The sequence below is a fragment of the Schistocerca serialis genome, chromosome 3 (genome assembly GCF_023864345.2).
Source record: "Schistocerca serialis cubense isolate TAMUIC-IGC-003099 chromosome 3, iqSchSeri2.2, whole genome shotgun sequence".
Lineage (NCBI taxonomy): Eukaryota > Metazoa > Arthropoda > Insecta > Orthoptera > Acrididae > Schistocerca > Schistocerca serialis.
Window position 1 is genome coordinate 423915521 of NC_064640.1, and position 12990 is coordinate 423928510.

The following is a 12990-nucleotide window of genomic DNA, read 5'->3' on the forward strand; positions in this document are numbered from 1 at the left end:
ATGTCTTAAATCTGTGAAAAGTGTGACAGTTCTACTACATTATAAGATTCTATTTATGCAGTTGCTACACCATAAAGAACTGTAAAATTCAGTACTGCTACATGCATTATACTTTCAGGACCAATACTTTAATGTTTTACTTTCATTAACACACAAAAGGAATAGCCAGTAACAGTGACAAGAAACTCAGAAGCCTTCTACTTACATGTGTACAAGCAAGGATGCCAATGAGCCTAGATAAGAGTGATATTCTGTTTCCATAAAAGTGAAACTGACACTGTTGATGACTGTTAATGTCACACTGAAAGTACATATTAATGAATTTCAGCAGATTTTAACTGAACTTCATTGTAAAATCTGAATAGCATCCTCCATCAGCAAATTTGTTATGCTTGAAAACCTTTTAAAAAAAAGTCTAGAATTTCGATTTTAATCACATGACACAATTCACTTCAAGGAACTTAGCCATAGGGTTTGTGCAGTGTTACTCTGTTAACATTATGTTTTTCTCTGCAAAAGGTTTCCCGCAATATTTAATTACAGAATTTCATGAATTATTACACTGAGATTACATTGTATTTACTGTATTCAGCAGGATTATTGACAACAAGAATTTGTGTAACAGAAATTCTTGTACTCATCAACAATCACAAGGCAGAGGAAAGGTATACATTATGAGACACATCCAAAATAACTGTTCAGAAAAGTGTGACACTATCTGTAACAAGTGTTCCAATGGGCTCTCAGATCAGTTACAACGCATCAGTGACAACTATCTTATTTTCAAGAAAAAATACAAATGTATATTTTCACACACTCCATGAGAGCTTCAGAATTGTTAAACTCTCTAAATATAACTAAAATTCAATTAAATAAATGAGACAAGAAAAAGATGTAGTACCTTTGATTAAAAATTTAAAAAAGCAATGTAACTTTAGCTGCACTGAGTACAAGTTATTTGTGGCATGAGAAATCAATGGTCTTCAAAATTTTCACTGTGAGAATCCTAATTAAAACTATTCCTTTTTGGCATAATTGATACAAGGTGCCACACAATGTGTTGACTACAGAATCTACTACAAAATTTTAGCCTTTCTCTCATTTTTTAACATGAGTGCTGATTTCTGAATTTTATTTCCATGCAAATGAGGCCATACCAGTGATAGAAAACTGACTTATAATTTTATGATGTGTAAATAAAATATTTAATACAGAATGGGACAGTGCTCTCTCAGGCATGTGAGGATAACCACATATTGTAGCTCTGCTTTTTTAAGCTAACATTAACAGCTAGAATAATTTGATTCCCTTCAAATATGCAGAATACACAGAATATACAGTACCTAATGTTTAGTTGTATTTAAAAACTGATAATAATAAGTGCTTTTGGACAAAGCAAAGTTCATACCAAAATGATTCCATCAACATTAATTATCAAGTGAGTGTTAAGACTTACAGTTAGGTCTTTCAGCTGAGTCTGGCCGCAGAAGTACCTATTGGTTATAATTAAAGTGCAGCTACTGATGGAGGTCCAGTATGGGTTGTAATTATTGTAAGGCTGCATAACTTCATAGATGTGCTAATGTGTTAATATGGCACCAATTTACACAGGAGAAAAACATTATTTCCAATTGTGGCCACTAGGTGCAAATCTGACTCTGTGCACTGTTTGTATGACATTACTGTTATTTGCCGAGCCATAAATTGAGTGAATGGTTTGGCTATCAAGAAGAGTGACCATGTGCTGTTATTGAAACTATTTTATGTGAATGGTAGCAATTACAGTGCTGCACTGAGTAATAGTCATTGACTGAAAGGTCTGAGGAGAGGCCCAGTGTCATCAAATGGTTTAAAGGAGATAATAGTGAAACCCTAAAACATGTGTGAGTTTTGTGGAGGAGTGTACCGTCTATGCAACTAAATGAAGGCACTATGTTTATTGCCATATGCATTCTGCTTATTTGGGAAGCATCATCAGTGGCCTGAAATACATGTTTCTTTTTATACATACACTAAACATATTATGTGATAGATATAATTACATTTTGTAATGTTTTACTCTTGCTTTTGAGGTTAGAAGCAAATTTTGTAGTACAAGTTCTGTATTTTGTGTTACAAAAGTTGCTTATTGTGGGATTTTTGCCTTCCAACAAAAGGTTGAGAAAATGAAATTATTTATTGTTATAAAAGAGACAAAACTTTCTGTCATTTTGTACCCTGTAGCCTACCACAAATTAATAGTTCACTCAGCCTCATGGCGAAAAGGAGTTGCTACTTGAATGAAAGGTACAGGATCCAGTTCAGAAAAGCTGGCATTAACGGCCAGGAGGTAAATGGGCTAAGAACACAAACAACTGGCATAAAACTGTGTAAAATTGAAGATTTTGTTGGTTATACATGACAAATAAAAGTGCTCTTTTGTAACTCAAGTTTGCTTACCAGAATAGTGGTAGTGTATATTCTGCATCAGTATACCTATAAAACAACTGTGCACTAAAAAAACTACACCTCTTGGGTTTTCAGAAACAGAGCATATTTATTCAAAATTGCCCTCAGTATCCCTGCAGCCATTATTATTTGTTTATTTGCCCAAGAATCATTTTAGTAGGGGAGAGTCTGATAAAACAGGGTGGTCTGATGAAACAGGGTATCATACTCCTCTCGTCTGATATGTGCTGCCGTCTCCCGGTAAACATAGTAACCTCTTTCCCACTCAATGACCTTCATTCTTAGAGTAGCTGTAGTCCATGAAAGCAACCGTGAGTACTCTCAGGCGAAAAATATATCTTTACAGTGTTATGTTGTAATATTCGACTGTGAATTGTGTGTTTATATTTGCAAGACACTATTTTGAAGACTACAAAGTAAATATGATATAAGTTAAACCTTGTCTGCACTACAGATCGTTAAGTGTTTCAAAACGTTTGTCCTGCTCAAGGGCTGTTGAAATCAACTTGTTCTTAGCATGGCGTTGTCGGATAAAAAAGGGTTTGACTAAGTTTGATAAAACAGGGCAGTACCCTGTTTTATCGAACTGATTTAAAAATCGTCATTTGCGATTTTCAAATTGTTTATTTAGCTTGTTCAGTTAGAAAATTTATTATTATTATTATTATTATTACTATTTTTCACAGTGTCTAACTTAAATTATGCCATAATTATGGCATCTTATTAAAGGAAAACTGACAGACAGTCATGGAGTCAAGAGAGTATGAAAGAAGCTGTAGTGGCAGTTTTGGCCCAAACAATGGGCTATTTGAAATCATCAAAGTGCTAAGAGGTTCCTCAGAGTACTCTGGAAGCATGTGTAAAAAAGGCCCGGAGTGTACCGTGTTTAGAGGATGCTAGAAAGAAAGGTAGGCCTATTTACTATTTTAGAAGAAATTAATTAAACTGTTGCAGTTATTATTATTATTGTTGTTGTTGTTGTTTTAGGTCTAGGCTGTTACAAACTTGTATTTAATGAGGAGCAGGAAAATGAACTGGCTGAATATATCCTGTTAATGGAAAGCAAATTGTTTTGATTGACCATTGATGATGTGCAGAGAGTTGCTTTCAAACTGGCAGAGAAAAATAACTTGCCACATAATTTCAGCAAGATGAAGAAGATGGCAGGTAAATTCTGGTTCTATTCGTTTTTGAAGAGGAATCCGGAAATTAGCCTGCGTTCTGCCGAGCCAACGTCTCTTGCCAGAGCAATGGGCTTTAACCATGCAGAGGTGAAGCAGTTCTTTGGTTTGCTGTTAGAACTTTATAATAGGTACAAGTTAACAGCCAATAGAGTCTATAATATGGATGAGACAGGAATAACAACAGTCCCTGTTAAGCAATCAAAGGTGCTTGCCTTGATGGGAAAACGTCAAGTTGGCGGTTTGATTTCTGTGGAGAGAGGCATCTTAGTGACTGCCGTAGCCTGTATGAGCGCTTCTGGAATTTATATGCCTACAATGTTTGTGTTCCCTAGAGAAAGAGTCAAGCCTGAGGTGCTGCATAATGCCCCGCCAGGATCTACTGTGGAGTATCGCCCTGGTGGATGGATGCAGAAAGAAATTTTCCTGAAGTGGTTTCAACGATTTGTTGAATTTTCTAAACCAACTGCAGAGAAACCCATTCTTCTACTCTTGGATGGTCACTCAACACACACAAAGAGTATTGAACTTATTGATATGGCTAGAGAAAACCACGTTCATATCTTATGCTTCCCCCCACACTGCACCCACTGAATGCAGCCCCTGGATGCTGCATTCATGGCCCCACTGAGTAATTATTACTCTCAAGAGTTTTGAAAGTGGCTTCAGTGTCATCCTGGATGAGTGATAACCATCAGTCAAGTTGCAGGGCTGTATGGGACAGCATTCATGAAAGCTGCTTCTATTGAGACTGCTGTAAATGCATTCCATAAAACTGGAATCTTCCCACTGGATGCAGATACTTTCCCTGATTGGATGTATCAGCCTGCTGAAACAACAGACACTGACTCATCATTGGAGAAAGGTGATGTCCCACCCCGAGAACCTACTTCAGAGTCATTAAACAGAGAAACATCTTTTCCAACCACACCGGGGTCTCCCCAGTCGGATAGGCCTAAGCCTTCAACTTCAGCTTTCCATGTCTGTCCGTAAATCATAAAGCAGTGGTGATAGCTGAAAGAAAGGAACAAAAATCTGATAGAAGAAGAGGAAGAAGAGGAAAGACAGCTGTTATTACAAGTTCACCTTATAAGGAAGAATTAAACTCTTCTATGAAAAAAGGGAAGACTCCGAAAAGGAAACTTCAAATAGGGCCACATTCTAACAGTTCTAGGCCTACTGAAGTTAGAAATGTTGGACAGAAGAAAGCAAAGAAAGTTGGAAAATTACGGAAGTATAGTACATTGTCAGAAGAGGAAGGAGAAGATAATAATACAGCTTGCACTTATTGTAATGAATTTTTCTCCAATTCTAAGTCTGAATAGGGCTGGGTGAAATGATATAAGTATAGTGAATGGGCTCATGAACAGTGTGCTGGCATTAATGATAATGATGATGAACCATATAAATGCGATTTTTGTACATGAAGTGATTGTCAGGGTTTGTAAATGGAGGTTTTTTTTATTATTTTTTTTTAATTTTATTACAATGTAGTACCCTGTTTTATACAACTAGTCTGATAAAGCTGGGTAGTTGACACAAGTGTTAAAAATTCTTTCTGAGATGCATTTTTTTCATGCCCAATTGTAAGTAGACAGATTGGACAATTAGTCATTAAAAATACGATGGGTTGGTACCCATAGTTCATTAAATATGCCACTTTCTTTATTAAGTACCCTGTTTTAACCAACTCATCCCTACATTGTTTGTACATGTGCTATAGGACAGTGGTAAACCTAGTTAATTTACAATACAGTAGTCATTTTGACTGCATTGTTGACATAATCAAAACGCATAATAACGTAGGTTGGTGTACTACATTACTTCTACATGTGATAATAGCAATTATTAAGTGAAATGACATGATAAACACAACGTAAACTATATTTTGAATTGACAAGTAGTAAAATTTGGGACATGAGGTTTACTTATTACGATGTTCCATAAACTCAGACAAAGAATAGAAGCAGTGTTCAAGCAAGAACTGTTCTAACTTTATTTTAAATGCATTTAATGTTGGTATGCATTTTAGGTAAGAAAGCAAATGGTTACCTTACATACTTCCAGTATGATACATTCCTCTTTGTATAAGTTTGTATTTACTGTGTTCATGTGTAGATTCATCTCCATCTGTCAGACATGTCCATACCACCTCAGCGTTTGAGCATCAGTCCTATCTGTGTCTGCTTCTAGTCTAACCATCTCCATTCTTACACATTCATTCCTCAGTCAACCCAAGCAGCTTGCTCTCATGCTCTGTCATCTGCCCATTTTAACAGCCTGAATTTTCCCCCTTTCTCTCTCTTTCAATGTCCAACACTCTGAGCCATATGTCAGAATCCTTTGAACACTTCCAAATTTCTTACCCAGCCAAACTGAAAATACAAATCCTCACCTGCCCCACATTGAACAACAACATATTCTGTTTTATCCATATTGACTGTTAATCCTCATTATATATATGAAAAAGTTAATTGATATATATACACTCCTGGAAATTGAAATAAGAACACCGTGAATTCATTGTCCCAGGAAGGGGAAACTTTATTGACACATTCCTGCGGTCAGATACATCACATGATCACACCGACAGAACCACAGGCACATAGACACAGGCAACAGAGCATGCACAATGTCGGCACTAGTACAGTGTATATCCACCTTTCGCAGCAATGCAGGCTGCTAATCTCCCATGGAGACGATCGTAGAGATGCTGGATGTAGTCCTGTGGAACGGCTTGCCATGCCATTTCCACCTGGCGCCTCAGTTGGACCAGCGTTCGTGCTGGACGTGCAGACCGCGTGAGACGACGCTTCATCCAGTCCCAAACATGCTCAATGGGGGACAGATCCGGAGATCTTGCTGGCCAGGGTAGTTGACTTACACCTTCTAGAGCACATTGGGTGGCACGGGATACATGCGGACGTGCATCGTCCTGTTGGAACAGCAAGTTCCCTTGCCGGTCTAGGAATGGTAGAACGATGGGTTCGATGACGGTTTGGATGTACCGTGCACTATTCAGTGTCCCCTCGACGATCACCAGTGGTGTACGGCCAGTGTAGGAGATCGCTCCCCACACCATGATGCCGGGTATTGGCCCTGTGTGCCTCGGTCGTATGCAGTCCTGATTGTGGCGCTCACCTGCACAGCGCCAAACACGCATACGACCATCATTGGCACCAAGGCAGAAGCGACTCTCATCGCTGAAGACAACACGTCTCCGTTCGTCCCTCCATTCACGCCTGTCGCGACACCACTGGAGGCGGGCTGCACGATGTTGGGGCGTGAGCGGAAGACGGCCTAACGGTGTGCAGGACCGTAGCCCAGCTTCATGGAGACGGTTGCGAATGGTCCTCGCCGATACCCCAGGAGCAACAGTGTCCCTAGTTTGCTGGGAAGTGGCGGTGCGGTCCCCTACGGCACTGCGTAGGATCCTACGGTCTTGGCGTACATCCGTGCGTCGCTGCGGTCCGGTCCCAGGTCGACGGGCACGTGCACCTTCCGCCGACCACTGGCGACAACATCGATGTACTGTGGAGACCTCACGCCCCACGTGTTGAGCAATTCGGCGGTACGTCCACCCGGCCTCCCGCATGCCCACTATACGCCCTCGCTCAAAGTCCGTCAACTGCACATACGGTTCACGTCCACGCTGTCGCGGCATGCTACCAGTGTTAACGACTGCGATGGAGCTCTGTATGCCACGGCAAACTGGCTGACACTGACGGCGGCGGTGCACAAATGCTGCGCAGCTAGCGCCATTCGACGGCCAACACCGCGGTTCCTGGTGTGTCCGCTGTGCCGTGCGTGTGATCATTGCTTGTACAGCCCTCTCGCAGTGTCCGGAGCAAGTATGGTGGGTCTGACACACCGGTGTCAATGTGTTCTTTTTTCCATTTCCAGGAGTGTATATATCAATTAACTTTATAATAGAAGGAAACATTCCACGTGGGAAAAATTATATATAAAAACAAAGATGAGGTGACTTACCGAACAAAAGCGCTGGCAGGTCGATAGACACACAAACAAACACAAACATACACACAAAATTCAAGCTTTCCCAACAAACTGTTGCCTCATCAGGGAAGAGGGAAGGAGAGGGGAAGACGAAAGGAAGTGGGTTTTAAGGGAGAGGGTAAGGAGTCATTCCAATCCCGGGAGCGGAAAGACTTACCTTAGGGGGAAAAAAGGACAGGTATACACTCGCACACACGCACATATCCATCCACACATACAGACACAAGCAGACATATTTCATATTTCATATTTCATATGTCTGCTTGTGTCTGTATGTGTGGATGGATATGTGCGTGTGTGCGAGTGTATACCTGTCCTTTTTTCCCCCTAAGGTAAGTCTTTCCGCTCCCGGGATTGGAATGACTCCTTACCCTCTCCCTTAAAACCCACTTCCTTTCGTCATCCCCTCTCCTTCCCTCTTTCCTGATGAGGCAACAGTTTGTTGCGAAAGCTTGAATTTTGTGTGTATGTTTGTGTTTGTTTGTGTGTCTATCAACCTGCCAGCGCTTTTGTTCGGTAAGTCACCTCATCTTTGTTTTTATATATCAATTAACTTTCTCATTTGATACATGGTATCATCATTATCCAGAGCCATAAGCACTTAATCATCAGCAAATAGTAATGAATGTAAATTCTGATGCTGTATTGTCACATTCAAACTTCTGCACTGTCTATTCCCGTAACCAAGAAAAACTTCTAAATACAACTTAAATACAATTGGTGACATGGAACATCCTTGGCTTAATCCTTTACGCATTTTAAAACTTGCCAATATCTTACAACCTATCTTCACAATGGTCTTGCATTAATGGTAGGCCTACATCCTTTTCACCAACTCTATTAATGCACCATCCACTCCAACCTTTCCAGTGTTGTCCATAGTAACTTCCTTGGCACAGAATCATATGCTTTATTTGAATCAACAAACCAAATGATAATCTTGATTTTTGTGATCATTTTCTGACACATCTGGCATATACAAAAGATGTTATCAACACAGTTTTTCCCAGCAGTGAAAGTCAACTGTTCCTGTGACACAACATGTGCAACATTTCCCAATCTGTTTTTTACTATACTACTGAACAACCTACTCAATGAAGCCGTTATACTCATTCCCCTGTGATAAGTTGGATCTCTCCTGCTCCCTGTCTTATATATCGTGGTGATACAGGAGCTCTCACCTGATGTATAAATTGTCTAGCTCCTGATGTCCTGTTGTATCCAACTAGATGTTCTGTGTCTAAAATATCAATGTTTTCTATATTTGTTTAAGTAATAACTCCTACTTTCTGCATATATGATAAACAGTAACTGGATTTTAACATTCTTCAAGTACTTCATCTTCTTGAACCACTTTATTAAAATAATTACTAGTAAGGACCTGTCATTGACAGCCACCTCTTCCACAGGATAAATCTCCATTTCACTTTTCTCAGAACTCTTCACTATCCGCTGTAAGAAGATCTTTAAAATGTATTGTACACTCTGAAATGGCAGTCATTCTAGCTTCTCTTCTAATTTTTGCAGGAGCTGTCACTTGATGTATAAATTTCCAAGCTCCTGATGTCCTGTTGTATCCAGCCAGATGTTCTGTGTCTAAAAATATCAATGTTTTCATATATTTGTTTAAGTAATAACTCCTACTTCCTGCATATTTGATATACAGTAACTGGATTTTAACAAGTATTTTTATTTATATTTTAACAGATTTTAACCAAAATATTTATTCATATTCAGTATTCCTTTTTGGCCCACATAGGGTGCCCCACGCATTAGTGCACAACTTCTGGAATTCGGAGAGGCACACTGGCCCCAGATAGAATCTGCCCAGTAGATAAATAAGGAGAGCCATTGTGACAGCCTGACTGGATATGGTTTCTAGGCAGTTTCCTACAACTGACTATTTGAATACAAGGCTGGTACCCATGTTCCACTTCAGTTACATGATACAAAAACATTTAGAAAACATTCACACCCTTTCATGTAGGACAACATTAGATGCAGGCAGGTGGGGTACACAAATTCCGACAGGGAGGGGCAGGGATTGGCGACAGGAAGAGCATCCAGCCACCCTCTGCTACTAACAATGACAAATCTTATAAATGTGCATGCCAGCTGCCTGAACATACGGGGTAAAAGCCAAGAAAAAAGAAGATTCCACATTTCTGCTTCAGTTGTTCAATGGTATTCAGAAAGATAAATATTTTAGGTTATACTTTCCCCAGACAAATCATATGTTCGTGATCTTATTTTTACCCTCTATTATATTGGTGTGAAAAATTTATTTTCTTGTTAATTTTACAGTCACATCAAAAGCTCTAAATTATTTTAATACTGCTGGTCTGAATAGTTCTGAGTTTATTCCAAAATGGTGCTACCTCACAGCAACAACTATAGGGATAGTGCCATGAATGCCAGTACCTTTACATATTCACCTATCAGTCCAGATAATTTCCCCTACCCTTTCCCACTGAGATGAAGGCCAGGGCATGTAGAGCCCCACCTGCTATTGGTATTGATAGGACTCAAATCATAATTTGATCCAGTAGCAGACATTTCTCAGAGAGCTGTTGAAATACTTCTAATCACACTGCCTCACAAAGAGAATTAACTTAACGTTTGTGTAGTTTATTTCCAAAGCTAATCCCCTGCCCTCTCCTCTACCACAAGATGATCCTCCTTTGAGAAACATTCTTCAAGCATCCTGCATCCTCTGTTCCATGGCTAAAGTATGCACTTGGCCAGAAAAGGCCTAGTACCTTTTACCTAATACTTCATTCAACAGCTAGTACAAAGCTCTTTTCTAGATGCTGTCTAACAGCAGATCGTTTTTTCTCTTGCCTAGTTTCTCTGGCATAACTAGTTTCCTTATGACAGTATGCTAAACATTAGCTACAGATACATCTACCTGAGGCATTTCCTAAACTATCAGAACACCTATTTTTTGTGCCCAATGCAAAAAATAGTTTTCTTTCAGCAGCCACTATTTCCTGATTCTACTTCCAACATTTCTCTTTATTAATCCACGCTTGTTTCCATTTTGTCCATAGCTCTATACAGTTCAGGCTTCAGGCCATTAATCATACCCCTCTTTCAGCAATTTCACTGTGCACAGGTTCTGTTATACTAAATAATGATCTTAATTAGTTCACTAGTTTTTGTACTTCTATAATCTCCTAAATAAACAGTATATCACAATAGTTGCACAGCGCCCTAGAACAAATTTTCCTGTGGTAGCTCAAACTCTTCATACACCTGATTGCAGACAAACAATAAGGGAGACTTGGTCAAATGTAAAAAAAAAGTCTTATATTTATTACAAATCACAGAAGTCACTTACATTGTAGGGAAAGCTATGTATAGTATAAATTAAGTTACAAAATAAATAAATAAAATAAAATAAAATAAAAATAAAATGCAATTGTGTAGAAATTTATAGAACCATTTTGTACCAATATTTATAATGGTGACACATATATGTAATAGAGATTATACCTAAAACAATTATGAAAATTAGGAAATAAAATACTCGACTGCTCTACTAGAAAGGAAACTGATGTAATCATACAGAACTAACTTGTTTAACACAACTAATACTTAGAAAAATTACTTAAACTGTGCATATGAAAATACGATAAAGTCAGAGAAATATTTTACATCTTCCAGATTAAAGTTACATAAAGTTAAAGTAATATTTTGAATGATTACTATAAAGCAAACTTCTGACTTACATGTGGCATATGAACCAGGACACCACCTACACTGGGAATGTCAGGAATAGGCATATTGATTACAACATCAGGTTTTGGCTCTGCCTTTTTCTCTAATTCTGGGGGACTCTTGCGTTGTTGATTTGAGTCTTCATTCTGCTCGTCAATTGGAAACTGTAATAAAGATCGTAGAAACCAACATTACCCTCTCGGTTTTGGTGTATTCCACAATTTATAGCTGGCAATGAAACAAAACAATTGAATAATGATTTATTCTGTGAGTTTAGATGTGATAATGGCATATATGAAAGTTGTTGTAGTGATGTTTTATTTCTGTGCTTCTCTCAGACAGTTATGAATATAATAATTTAAAAATGTTGTTACAAGTTCATCCTTCACTGACTGTTACAACCCTCACAAGTAATTTATTTCATTTTTTGAGCTACTATAGACAGTCTGTGCCCATTTTTATTGTTATTTTGTTTTCTGTTAAAGCATGTACAGTTATGATTTAAAACCAAATGAATACAAATACTTTCTATTAACATAATAAATGTAAATACAAATCAAAGGACTTTATCAATTTTTAACCAAATATATTAGCAAAAGCATTGCATCACTCCAGTATGTCATGCAGACTACACCTGTGCCAATGAGAAGGTCACCCCTGATGTTATTTGTAAACCTACACACAGTTACCATGAGCACTACCTGTGAGTAGAATGCCACACTCAAATGGATTGCAGTGCTTCAGTTGAAAGTAAAGCACCAGTATGTATGCATTAGAAACATCTGTGGAACAGTAGACTGAACATACATCATGCAACCGATGATCAGGTTCACGCCATCATGTGGAACAGTGGACTGAACATACATCATGCAACTGATGATCAGGTTCATGCCATCATGTTATGCGCAGAGGGATAGTCTAACAAGAAAGTTGCCTGAAACTTGCATTGGGGTCAAAGTGGTACGGTGTGGACATGTAATCTGTTCTGATTGACAGTCAGTACTGAGGACTTACTGCACATAGTTTATCTGTGTTCAATGGGTACACTAAATTTTTGAGTCAAAGGAACCACTGACTGAATACATTACTTCAAACTGTTAGGAGATGAGTGCACGATGGGAATTCCCAGTCCCAATGACCATGGTGAACACAATGTTGTACAAACACTGTATACCATGTGTGCAACAAGATGATGGAGTGATGTTTTGGGGTGGAATTACATGAAGCCAGCAGATACTGATTGAGGTTGCTGAGGCCAATCTCATGGCTCTATAATACAGGGTCGATATTCTGTAGCCAATAGTGGGACCATATTACCAACATCTTGGTGATGATGTTTATTGATGATGACTGGACTGCTCATCATTCTGTTCTCAGGAACACATACCTCCAGCATACTAGGATTACCTGAATGGAGTGCCCTGCCCGTTCCCTGGAAATGAATTCAGTCAAACTTATGAGATTGATTGAAACAAGCTGTTTTTGGAGATGAACAATGACCACATACTCTGTGTGACTCACACACAATCACTATTGGACAGTGGAACAGTTTGGACCTGGACTGGCTTGATAATCTCATTGATGGTATACTATTGTGGATCAGGCCTGCATATGAGCAAGGTGA

General features: G+C 38.9%; 1 protein-coding gene across 1 annotated transcript in view; it reads right to left on the reverse strand.

Annotated features, from left to right (window-relative positions):
- LOC126470304 (protein unc-79 homolog) overlaps positions 1–12990 on the reverse strand; it is an 857658-nt gene that overhangs the window by 575676 nt on the left and 268992 nt on the right. Inside the window, exon 16 of the mRNA XM_050098074.1 lies at positions 11378–11530. Within this exon, the coding sequence (XP_049954031.1) occupies positions 11378–11530 (153 nt within the window). The remainder of the gene's footprint in view (positions 1–11377; positions 11531–12990) is intronic.